The 13,391-nt window shown below is 38.0% G+C and overlaps 1 protein-coding gene across 1 annotated transcript in view; it reads left to right on the top strand.

The window, feature by feature from the left end:
• LOC109374017 (uncharacterized) overlaps nt 1-7,308 on the top strand; it is a 92,028-nt gene extending 84,720 nt beyond the window's left edge. Inside the window, exons 9-11 of the mRNA XM_019628273.1 lie at nt 4,221-4,331; nt 6,259-6,298; nt 6,888-7,308. Coding sequence (XP_019483818.1) covers nt 4,221-4,331; nt 6,259-6,298; nt 6,888-6,929 — 193 coding nt within the window. The 3' untranslated portion in view covers nt 6,930-7,308. The remainder of the gene's footprint in view (nt 1-4,220; nt 4,332-6,258; nt 6,299-6,887) is intronic.
• Nucleotides 7,309-13,391: the final 6,083 nt, after the last annotated feature.

Genomic DNA, 13,391 nt, shown 5'->3' with positions numbered 1-13,391 from the left:
ATACATTGTCCAGAAATGGATCTGAATGGAAAAAATAGGGCTATTTTGAATAGACATGAAGTCAAGCTACCCAGATATTTTGCACTCGTTTACTACAGATGGATTTACTATAGATACATAACCTTGTACTTGAAGATCACTCAGCCCATGAACTTCTGTTAGATTTACAAAATTGATGTGCTTCTACCCATCTGCTACTTCACCAATGTCACCCCTCCTTCTGATTATACTTCTATTATCTCCTTCATAATCTATACAACAATTGGTAGACAGAGTAAACATGTCATTGTCCTGCAAATTTTTATGTGAGAAATATCAAACAGTCAGAGCCAATAGAAAGGAAGACATCTTGAATTTACTTCATTATAGCCTTGCAGCTTAATTTTAATTTAGGCCCAATTTGTTATTATGCTTAAGCCATGTTGCATATGAAAATTTCCTTTCTCTCTCTCCCATCCCGCCCTGCCTTTCGTCTTTCCTCTGTGATATCTGGATAAAGATTGTGTTTATGATCCCATTGATCGGCTTACCATACATATTCGAATTTCACTTACAGATGCCTGACTGAAATATAACAAAGAAAAAATAAATATAGGGTATACTGGGGCTAATGATAAGCCACTGTTAGATTTTTACCACTGATTTTTTCTATTGAGACAAAAGTAACTCCCTTGGGTGATGTAGAACTAACGAAAGCATGATTCAGCTAGAACCAGAGTTTTTCCTGGGTTACCGATGATGGTGGGCTTCCATCAATGATAGACAGTTCTGGTCAATTCCCTAATTAGATTATCACCTTTATTTTAGAAGGAAGCTGTAGTTCTAATTAAACTGATATGCAACAGAGGCTTCAGAGAGAGTGCTTCATCATTAGGTCAGAACATTGCCAACAGGCAGCATTGAAGGCACTTTTTTTCCATTCTGGCTTGTTTCTGAAGGCCAAGATCCACTAATTAAAGTACAGAGGAGAGAATGACCCCAGATTTAGGAGCTTATTTTGCCACATTTTCAATGTCTTACCATCATTAAGATTCTAGGGGAGTGTATGTGTGTGTGTGTGTGTGTGTGTGTGTGTGTGTGTGTGTGTGTGTGTGTGTGTTCTGGTAACTATGGCAACATCTTTTTTTTTTAAGATTTTATTGGGGGTTTGGGGGGAGGGAACAGCATTGGGGAATTGGGGAAGGGGAACAGACAAGTTGCTGTCCTTTTGTTTTTCAGCCTAGTTGTGGAGGACGTCGCTTCACTGGCCCATGTTGGTATTATCATTGCACTCTTCCTGGGTGAGGCAGTCACTCACTGGCCATTGGACGGCCGCTCACGACGGCTCATGAAAGTGCATGCCTGCTCCTGGCCAGCCCCACTGCAGCCTACGCCGTCGCCACCGACTCATGACACCCCAGCTCCAGGTTGAGTTGTTCACCATCTTAGCTGTAGAGGGCGCAGCGCCACTGGCCCTCATATGGGAACTGAACTGGGGCCCTGCTGCTCAGAGCTGACGTCCCAAGCCAACTCCTAACCAATGGGCCACTTGGCTGGCCCAACATCCCCATTTTTGTTGGCTCTCCTGGCACTCTCTAATAGGATTATCTGCTTCATACTTCCTCAGTATCTTCCATTTATATTTTACTTCCATGTCTTAAATAAAACATTTAATTGATTCACGTGTGAATTCAAAACCATTTACATTGCATTGTTTATTACACCCAACCCAGTACTTCAGTAGTTTAATTTACAGAGAGGCGATCAAGTAGGTAAATATATGACAGGCACTTGGACACTTGGTGTCTCATTGTTTTACTACAACTCTTGGAGCAATGGTACCTCTTTAGCAGAGCCTGGACTATTTTAGCAGGATTAACTTAATTATGAGAGGGAACAGCATTTTACTCTAAAAGTGACGATGAGGACTGCCAATGCTGGGTGAAGAATTGAAGAGAGAAACATGTTAAAGAAATATAAAACTTGTCCTAATTAGGACATTGCCTTCCTCACATGAATGAAATTGCTTTCTTAGAAGAAAACATGAAACACCATTCTTGCGCACACGAAAACACTCGACACTCGATAGAAAACTATGTCTATATCCTGTGGTGAAATCATGAGGTAGTTACGCCATCTTCTAGGTTTGGGCCAGAAATGAACAAGAACAATCATTCAAAAACAGAGCCATATCCATTCATTTACTAATAGACTGTCAGGAATGAGAGGCAGATTACTTTTTATGTGAAGCAATAAGATTTCTAGCTAAAATGTTTAGGAAAATATTCATTTCATTCTTGTGCAAATAATCTGAATAATTTGTTTCATTTGAGAGGCAGGATTGGTTTAGTGTGGACTTTGGAGCCCAATTCCCTGGTCCAAACCCCAGCTCTTTTTTTAGCTGCCTGACCTTGGGTAAGTCACTTAAACCATTCTGTGCCTCAGTTTCCTCATCAGTAACATGAGGATGAAAATAATAGCACCAAATGCTTTTGAAAGGCAGAAATATAATATTGAACATGGATTTTAAGTCAGAATTATTACTTTTTTTTTTTTGAAAATCCAACCAGAAGGCAAATTAAAACTGTTGCTTAACAGATTTTTTACTTTTCTGCCTATAAACTTATTTTTTTTAACAATTTGTTTCTTAGAAGTATAATTTGTTTGGGTTGGTGGAATTATTGAGAATGACCCTTTAGCATCAGTATATTTTAATCTTCATGAATCTAATACGTGGCCAAGGTGAACCATTGTTCAAGGTCAGTGATTCTCAGATTTTATGTGCATTAGGATTACCTGGAAGACTTTCTAAGAGAGATTTGTGAGCCCCACCCCTGGAGTTTCTAATTCAGGGAGTTAGGGGTGAAGCCCCTCAAATTTCTAATGATTTCCCAGGAGATGCTGGTCCAGGAGCCATCCTTTGAGAGCTCATGATTTAGGTTACACAGAATCCCTTGGCCTGGAAGGGGCCTTTTTATTCATCTTTACTACTGAGATCCAGGTAAACATTTTCATAAGGTTACCAAATTCCATGCCCACTCGATTTTGAAAAATTCTGGGGTGGGACTTATGCTCCTTCCTGCCTTCCCATACCTCTTGGGCAACTGCTCCCTCTCATGCAGTTAATGTTACCTTAGTCTCTTCTTCTAGTTCATTTGTGAACAAAGTAAATTTTAGTAAAAATGTTTCAGGAGGGCCAGCCGAGTGGTGCGATGGTTAAGAACTGGCTTGGGATGCCAGAGGGCCCCGGTTCGGATCCCACATATGAGGGCCAGTGACACTGCCCTCCACAGCTAAGATGCTGAACAACAGCTCAACCTGTGAGTCGCCCGCGATGGCATAGGCTGCAGCCCCTGTGGCAGTGGGTTGCCATGGGCTACTGTATGTAGCCAGCAGCCAGCATGAGCAGCCAGCAGCTGCAGTGAGTGGCTGTCCAGAAGCCGGCGACTGATCTGCCTCACCCGGGAAGAGCGCAATGATGGTGCCAACTTGGGCCAGTGAAGCAACGTCCTCCACAACTAGACTGAAGAACAAAAGGACAGCAACTTGTCTGTTCCCATCCCCCCAATTCCCCAATAAAAATCTTAAAAAAAAATGTTTCAGGAATGGCTTCCATCACAGCAGAAAAAAAAACTTTCATGAGTCCTTCAACTTCATTTTGCTGGCTCCAGCCTCTCTCCATTTTTCCCTTCTCAATTTTTCTTCTCCTTGTCAGGAGGAAGAAAAATCCATCCTTGTCCGTGAAAAGTGGCAGAACTATCACATGTTATTCTTATATCCTACAAGAGTGTATAAGACTTTCTTCACCAATACCCTAGAGTCTCTTCTGGGAGCAATTCTGGTGCCAGATGTTAAGATAATGATTACTTTCACCTAGGTATTATTAAATACACATCAAAATGATACTACTGTAATAATTCTTGGGATTTATCTATTACCATTTCTCTAAGAATCTCAAAATGAAACTGACATCTTTGCCCCTGTCACCTTTACTTTTTTGCTTGATTTTTATAAGCTGGAAATTTTATTAGGTGTATTAATTGTGTGCATTTCTTTCAGGGAGTTCCATTTGTAGTTTCAGAGGTTGGGAGGTCAGGAGCAGTAGGTGAGGAGGGATGGCATAGGGTTAGTGATATGCAGGGCCAAGGTAAATTGGAGGATTGAGTTTTTGAAAACTTCATAAAAAGTACATTTAATAGCCATCTATTTTAAAAACCTTTTGTCCTCTTTCTCCTTTATAGAGTTTGTTCATTGGCTAACTATTGTCATATTAGTTTGGAATGTGTGAAACTCAGTTTCTGCAAGAATGTCACCTTGGATGCACTTAAAAAACTTTGCAAAAACTGTAGACGGTAAGAGAATAATGATTTTACCCACTTGTGTCTATTTCAGTTTTAAACATCATCATGAAGTAAAAAGAACAATATTAGCTGTGCTTTGATTTGTGTTTCTTTATGATTCCTCATGGTTGTTTTCATTTTATTAACACAGAATTCTATCAATCCTTAAGTTTTCCCAGAAAATATTGACACATTTAAGACTAAATCAAGCTTTCAAATAGCAGGAAATATATTAATTCCTTTGTACTTTGGAGTTCATAAAAAGTTCTGGAAAAAAATGCTTGGAAAAAGTTAAGTGAAATACTTTTCAGTTATGTTGGCTCTGTCCTTGTAATGCCATTTACTAGAATTATACAAGCTAGAGAAAGAAAAACATTTCAGGAGTTATCAGGGTTGAAGTGACCATTTCAGGTATCCCATATTCCAGGAGTATTTGATTAATCCTAGACCACTTTGTGAAATCTGAGTTTTTGGAGTGAAATCTAATATTTTTTGTAATGAATTAATCTTCCAGGAAATGGGGAATCCATAGAACAAACACTTTTGTATGGAACCCTGGGACTTTTGTTAGCTTTCAAAAACCAACAAACAATGGAACAGTTTGAGGAAATTTGGTTGCCAATTATAAATATCTTATAAAAATTAATTAGTAATTTGCTTATCACTGGAAAACAGGAGGTGAGAACTTAAAAGACATAATGAAATCTACATTGCTTTAAAAAAACACCTCTAAATATATGGCATTCTCAACAAATGTGTCGGTGGGAAAAGAATTCTGTTTTTTTCCACCATCTCATTTTATAGTACAAATGTTACCTCTTTATTTTTTTTTAAGCTAGCTTTCCATTTTAGTCACCCATATTCTATAATAGTAAGGACTTGCAAATTAAGGAATACATGTGACATTTTAGAAATCCTGATTCTGTATTTCCAATTACTACATTAGTAAAAAATTAGTGTCCTAGTTCATTAGTGAAGAGAGCCTTATTTGAATTTCTCATCCTTTTAATACTGAATTATAGAATGAGTTCCAGAGGAGTAGGAATGGTTTTAGAATTTTATAGATCTCTTTCTGACTGATCTAGCTTGTTTCATTTTGTACTTCTGGGAACAGGAGCTTTAATCTTTTTTGGTCTAAAAAAAGAGATTAATATTTAATATCTCCTCATATCATACCACATAGAAATGTACATTTCTCTATTATTTTGGATGAATATAAACGTATCTCTGATCTAACAATGCATACATTGCATTCCCTGGAGCTAAAAGTACTTTTTGAGTGTGTGAGATTAAATTCATAGGCTTCCCTGTAAAGAAACCCGTTGTAGTCTGAGAATATGATATGCCTATTGTTAGAATATAAATTTGGGAAAAAGTTGAATGTGTCCTAAGCAGCTTTAAAATAATAAGTAAATCAATAACAAGGAACTATTGACATAATTATCATTCCAATATTACCAACATTAAAATGAACATAGCTGTCTAATAGTTGTTTATAATTCATAAATACTGCCTACTTTCAAAAAGGCTTTGGGATGTTTTGTAGTAAAAAACACACATGCACACACACACATACAGCTGAGCAATTCAAAATTATACAAAAAAATGTTTGGTCAGAAACCAGCTAGAAAAACAGTAGAAATGGAATTCAGGTCAAGCTGAGTATTGCAGTTTAACACTAAATATCAGCTGGAATTGCTGGCAGGGAAGGCAAAATGAGAAAAACTCTTGGCCCTTTTTGCCTTCTAAAAGGAGGCCTGGGATTTCTTCATTAAGGCGAAATTAATACAGTCTAAGAAATATTTATCACAAGATTCTTCTAAAATGCTGAGAAACTGAAAAATTTCATAATCAGACAAAGATTCTGGTCAGTCGGTATTTTCTTATTTTTAAAAATGTTAAATAAGTTCCCAATAGAATTTCCATATTCTTCCTTCAGCCTACCACCATTCCCTTGGGATGACTTCGCTTCTTTCCTTGTAAGTTGAATTATTATATTTTTATTGGGTTTGAAGAATTTTTAGAGGCACTGAAGGTGGAGGGCTGGTTTGAAAACATGGAGATTCTTGTCCAGTGCATTAAGTGAGCCTGTGCTATGAGAATAAGTGAAACATTTCCTTCTGTCACTTCCTTATATAGAGCAGGGTTGGCAAACTTTTTCCGTAAAGGGCCAGAGAATCAATATTTTAGGCTTTCCAGGTCATATGTGTCTGTTGCAACTACTGAGCTGTACTCCTGTAGCTTGAGAGTAAATAGGCATGACTGTGTTCAATAAACTTTATTTATGGACAGTAAGTGTCTCTCACAGTGGGCCCAACAACACCTTCACCTTTGGAATACAAATGATCTTTAACTTCAGATATTCTCACCATTCCATCACTAATGTGGCAAACTTAAAAAAATATACTTGTTATTCTCAAGCTTGATTCTATCTTTCTCCTTTGAGAAACATAAAGTGTAAGTCAAGGTTATTTTAAAGACTTTTCATGCATTTATCATGCTAAGAATCTAGGCTCAATTGTATCCACTCCACATAATCTGTAGTCTTGTCTTTTTTTTTTTTTTTAGATTGAAGATTCTCCATCTTTATGGCTATACCATCACTTCTGACCTACGCAAAATAAAAGAAGTTTACAAAACAGTCAAAATATTTCACGACATTTCTGCCCTTACCTGCTAACATTTTTAGGACCATAGAATTTTCAGCAATAAGGACTTTGAAAATATACTTAGTTAAACATGCCCAGAAAATTTCCTAATTAAAGTGAGATATAAATTACTTTTTAGTTTAGATGGCTATAGATAATCAAGGATTAATTGCATGTGAAATTTTCGCATCTCGTAACAAAATAATGAATTTTTTATGCCAAATACCTCTGCCACCCCCAATAATGATAAAGTAAAAAGGTAAAAATTTTTAAATATTGGTATTTTTTTGCTTGTGTGTATTATTTGTTATAATCGATTTAAACTTTTACCTGAAATTACTAATTGGTACATTGCAACCTACTTTTCTTTAGTCACTCAATGTATTATGAGAGAAGAATAAGATAACTCTGGAAGGAACCCTTTCTCTTTTATACCCCATAAATATATAATTGTATGTACCATGGTTTTATATGTACTACAGCAATGTCAAATGTGTTGATTTTTGCAGGACTTGTGTTGGGCATTGCAGCAGCTTCTAGGTAGCCCGTGGATTCCATAGGGTCCTTTCACAAACTGCAGACAATGCCACATCCATAGACTGGAGCCTTTGTAGAGACTGTTTCACGCCAAGGAAGTAGTTGTGCACTGCGTTGGCTGGGTTACCCAGACACTGAGATGAGGACTCCTGTGAATATGGAAGGTTACAGGGGTGGGACAGGTAGAACTGGGAGGGGAAGGAGAATAAATAAGCAACAGTGCAACACTGACATCTACAATGTCACCCAGAGGGTGACTTTGTCTAAGTCCCACTGCTGAAGATTGTGCAGGTCAACTCAGAGTTGTTCTGCACAGAGGGCAAGGGAGCTTGAACATTATTCATCATTCAAGGTCTACTTTCAGAGGAAATAAAAATTGCCAGGCACCTATGATTCTGTGGACACACAGGCAAAGCAAACTCTAGTAGCCTGAGGGCAGTCCTCCAACATGCAACACAGAGGCTGATGGTTGGGAGGAAATGCACAGGGGATCTTAGAGAATGAGGTAGGGCAAGATATCATGTGCTATGTGTACTATAAAGGGAAACATGCAGCAAATTTGAACCAGGTGGTCAGGTCTGGGTTTGAATCCTCATTCTACTAGCTGTGTGATTTTAGTCATATCACTCAATCTAAGATTTAGTTTTCTTGTCTCTAAAATTGGAAATCCTACGTCATGAAAGATGTTTGAAGGATTAAATACGATTACATGGTAGCAAAACAGGGAAAGGATTTTGGGCAGAGGGAACAGCATGAAGGAAGCACAGAATCTTAGAAAGAGTGCATAATATTTGAGAAACTATGGTGGGAGTTCAAGGCATATGTACAGTAGGTATGGGGGTGGGAGTGGGGTCCTATGGGGACACGTAGGAGGGAGGCCTCATCTCTTTTTGGAAGGTCAGGGAAATGATACCTAAGTTGAAGTCTAAAGCAGGGGAGGAAGATATCTAGTCAATGTAATGAAGTGAGCTGAAGTGAGAAATGTCCCCTCCCCCTTAAAATATATAGAGATGTATAAAAAAATACAGTAAAAAAAGGTGCACTATGAAACCAGACTCAAAGCAAAAAAGGTGTGGCAGGTTAAAGCTGCCCACAAATTCTTTACTACCACTCTCGTGGAGAGGTGGTGATTATTTACCCTCCCCTTGAGTCTGGGCTGGACTTAATGGCTAAATTGACCAATAGTAGGTGGCTAAACTAACATTCTAGGGCTTCTGAGGCTAGATTGTAAGAAGCCTTGTAGCTTTGGCCCAAGACTTTTGAACACTCTTCCTTGGAGTCCTGAGGCACCACGTAAGAAGTTCGACTATTTGCAGGAAAGACCATGTGAAGAAGCCCTAACACCACATGGAAAGTGAGAGTTGGATTAAAATTTTAAAATTCATCAATATCATTTATTACATTAACAGAATAAAGGGGAAAAACATTATTATCTAAATAGATGCTAGAAGCATCTAACAAAATGCAAAATCAACCCATGATAAGTATCCTAAGCAATGTAGGAATAGAGGAGGACTTCCTAAAACCAATAATGGGCATCTACAAAAATCCTATTGCTAGCATCACAATTAATGGTGAAAGATTGAATGATAACTCCCTATGATTAGAAATAAATCAAGGAGATATGCTCTTACTACTGTAATTCTACATTGTAAAGAAGTCCAAACCAGTGCAATAAAGCAAGACAAATATTGGTTTGTCGGAAAAGGCATGATGTATTTTTTTCTATGTTTTTCATTGCAAAAATGCGTCATGACTTTCTGACAACCCACTAAATAGAAGACATACAGATTGGAAATGAAGAAGTAAACCTATCTTTTTCTTCCATAAATGACATGAGTTGAATGGAGAAAATCCTAAGAATGCTACCAAACAGTCAGTAGGTCTAGTAAGTGAGTCTGGCAAGGTCTCAGGATATAAGTTTATCATAATATCAAAATTAATTGAATTTTTGTATGCTGGCAATGAATAAACAAAAGATACATCATGTTCATTGATAGGCAGACTTAATATTGAGATATCAGTTCTCCTAAAATGGATCTATAAGATTTAACACAGGGCCGGCCGAGTGGCGCAGTGGTTAAGAGCTGGCTTGGGATGCCAGAGGGCCCCGGTTCGGATCCCACATATGAGGGTCAGTGACACTGCCCTCCACAGCTAAGATGCTGAACAACAGCTCAACCTGGAGCTGGGCTGCCGTGAGTCCGGCATAGGCTGCAGCCTCTGTGGCAGTGGGTTGCCATGGGCTACCGTGTGTAGCCAGCAGCCAGCGTGAGCGGCCAGCAGCCGCCGTGAGCAGCCGTCCAGAAGTCGGCGACTGATCTGCCTCGCCCGGGAAGAGCGCAATGATGGTGCCAACTTGGGCCAGTGAAGCAGCGTCCTCCACAACTAGACTGAAGAACAAAAGGACAGCAACTTGTCTGTTCCCCTTCCCCTATTCCTTAACACTGTTCCCTCCCACAATTCCCCAATAAAAAAAATTAAAAAAAAAAAGATTTAACACAATCACAATGCCAGGTTGTATTTTTGTAAAAACTGAAAAACTGATCTTAAAATTTATATGGAAATACCTAGGATCAGAAACACCCAAAACAATTTCGAAAAAGAATAACAAAGTTGGAGGGCTTACACTACTTGCTTGATAATGTAATCAAAGAGGAACTTCAACTGCATCTATAATGCTGTATTTCTTTAAAATACAGATCCAAAGAAAATATGATAAAATGTTCACATTTGCTAATTCTGGACAGGTGTATGTGGGTGACATTATTCTTTCCTCTTTTATAGTTACATAAAGAGTAATTAAATTTCTATGATGTAAATTTGCTGATACATTCTCCTTTGCAACATATTCAAAATTTTTCCTGTAACTTCCTTAGGAATACTAAGCCATGGGTAGATACCATGATAAAACTAAGACTCAAGCTGTTGCAAGTGTGCGTAGGTTTGAGAGAGTTGCTGAACCTACTAATTGGTCCCTCAGTGGTATGCCATTACCCGGATATCTAGTTTCATTTTAACAGCCTTATTGGATCTTTCTGGGGCAGAGTAACTAAAATGTTAAGTCAGGCTCTGAAGATGGCTTTTGTACCTGAAAGAAATCCTATAGGGTAGATTACAACGGGCTTCCATTAAAAGCCTCTCCATTGACTGGGTGAAGAGAAGGGTAAGGGGTGGTGGTGCCCATTCCCCATTTTAAGGTCAATTTATAAAGTAGCAGCAAGGGGTAATTTCTCATGACTCATCACCCTAGTCATTGTCTGACACACAGTTTCCCAAAGTATGTTCTCAAGAGCAGACTTTTCTCTGTGGAAATCCCAAAGAGAATGAACCAAAAACCAAAAACTGAAAGCTTCTATAGTCAAATAAATTTAAGAAATATGAGATTAAAAACAACTTTTTAAAATCTCATCCAAGAAGGAATATAGGATTCTTTTCTAAATGTATTTGTGTTTTGGAAATGTATTTGATCACAAAACTCTTTCTTTTCAATAATGCTTTTTCACTATTCTGAGAAACACGTTCTAACAAGATTATCTCTGATTTTTAAAATCCTGGAGCAGCCACAGAGAAGCTGATCTTTCTAAAAGTTGTGCTGATAACTGCAGGCAAGCTCTCCTTACTCACCAATTCATTGGCTTTCAAAGGCTGCTCTGTTATCTCTGATTCCTTGCTAGCTGTTTCTGGATGCTAAAATAGAAAAGAAGTGCCTGCTGTTTCTTTCTTCTCCTCTCTTTCCTCTATTTCTTGGAAAAAAAAAAGAGAAAGATTCTATAACCTTGGTCTTCCCCTGAGTATAGTGCTGGGGATTCAAAAGCATTCCTTAGTACCTTGTGAATGGCTTTGTAGATGTAGCTCCCGTTTTAGATAAACAGGGGGTTCCTTACTCTTTCTAAAAATCAACTCCCATTTTCTCACTGATTTATATGAAAATTTCAGGTGAACTGTCAGTATGTATTTGTTCCTAACAAATTAGTCTTAAGCCTCCTCCCCACTCTCACCCAATCTTTTCTGCCAATTACTTAATGATGTATAAACAAACACTTAAAAAGTGTTTAAAAGACAATCAAATATTTATAGGTCTTCTTTGGGAATCTTTTTAGAAGCTGAAGAATCCTTTCAAAAATGTGAGTGATTCATCAATAGAACTGACTAGAAAGTACAGAAATAAACCCAAACACATTTATGAATTTAGTATCTGCTAAAGGTAGTATTAAAATCCATGGGGAAGAGAGTGTCGAATCAATGGTGTTGAGCTAACTAGGTAGAAATCCAGGAAATAAAGTTGAATCTACAACTCACAGCAGGCCTAAAATAAGTTCCAGATGGATCAGAGTTTTAACATGAAAAATAAAACCATGTAAAAGACTTGAGAAAAAAAACCTTTTCGCTTGTTACTTGAGCTGACATAATACACGCTAAGCAATGTCCTTGTAAGTGACAGGTCACAATGCAATTGTGGACACTTGGATAGGAAAAGAGGAATCCAACTCTATCACTGAGGCTGGGAAATAGTTGGCTTAGGCAGAAGAGAGAAAAACGAGAGGATGTTTGATATTTGCATTTTGTCATGACAATAAGGAGCTATAATCAAGTATGGTAATGTTTGGGGGACTATACTAGCCCTGATGGAGGCTTAAAGTAGAGATGTTTGATATATGAGCTGGAGCCTGATTGTAGAGGACTTTGAATGCCCAGATGAAGCGTTTACCCTAGGTTCTCTTTTACTGGGGAACTTCTGGGAGTTTATGAGCTAGAGTGCAGGCTTCTCAACCTCAGTACTACTCACACTTTTGGCCAGATAATTCTTTGTTATTAGGGGCTGGCCCTGTGCATCATAAGATGTTTAATAGCATCCCTGCTCTCTACCTACTAGATGCTAATAGCATCTCCCCCTTTTCAAATTGTGACAACCAAAGATGTTACCAGACACTGCCAAATGTCTCCTGGGGAACAAAATTACCACTGAGTGAGAACTACATTCTGGAATTCCAGAATAATTGGTATTTAAGGACTGTGCAGCTGTGGTTGTGTAGAATGAATAGGATGTTGGAAGGACAGGAACCTGCGAGAATATTAGAAGCTGTGCCTGTACCTGAGGTATGGTATATGATTATAGTTAAGGGCCTTCAATAAAGTACATCTTCCCGTATCCATAACCTTGCATAGTCCCCTACAGCATTGATGTAGGGCTTGGCATATGACTTGCTTTGATCAATGGATTATCAGCAAACATGACACAAGCTGAGGCTTGAAAAGCATTTGTGCTCTTGGACTTACTCTCTCAGAACACTGTCGCCATGTGACAAAGCCTGTACTAGCCTTGTGAAGACCATTTCTGCTCTGCTATAAGGCAATTTGGCCATAAAAGATAAAAGAAAGGAAAATAAAAGAGGGACATTGAAAAGAACATAATGAAACATGAAAAAATTAATAACACAATTGAAAAGACTTTATTGTGAAAATGAAAATACATTCTTTTAATTCTTTCATTTATAGTATTGTTTTTTTTCCGCTAAAATTTCTTAAGAGAGCTGTCAGTTTGCAACTCAAGAATCAGTAATACTTTCAAACACTGTTGTGAATTAGCAGCCACAACTTTTATATTTGCCATAGCTTGGTAAACTCTCAGTTTTGCCAGATGGGAGGGATGACTGTGCTTACCCAAGGATTTGCAAAAACTGATATGCTATGTTGTCATTTTCTAGTATAGTATGCAATCTGGCTAAGATTTATATAATGTAAAAATGGGAGTACTTCAAGAACTTTTTGTCAATGGAGTAATGAAACCAAACTGTCAACCAGTTATTTTATCTTCTATGATGAAATTGCTTGATGGCCAAATAGTAATGCAATGAAAAAGTTTGCAGCAAAAATGCTTGGACAA

The sequence above is a fragment of the Hipposideros armiger genome, unplaced genomic scaffold (genome assembly GCF_001890085.2).
Source record: "Hipposideros armiger isolate ML-2016 unplaced genomic scaffold, ASM189008v1 scaffold_777, whole genome shotgun sequence".
Lineage (NCBI taxonomy): Eukaryota > Metazoa > Chordata > Mammalia > Chiroptera > Hipposideridae > Hipposideros > Hipposideros armiger.
This window is presented reverse-complemented; position numbering and strand designations above follow the sequence as displayed.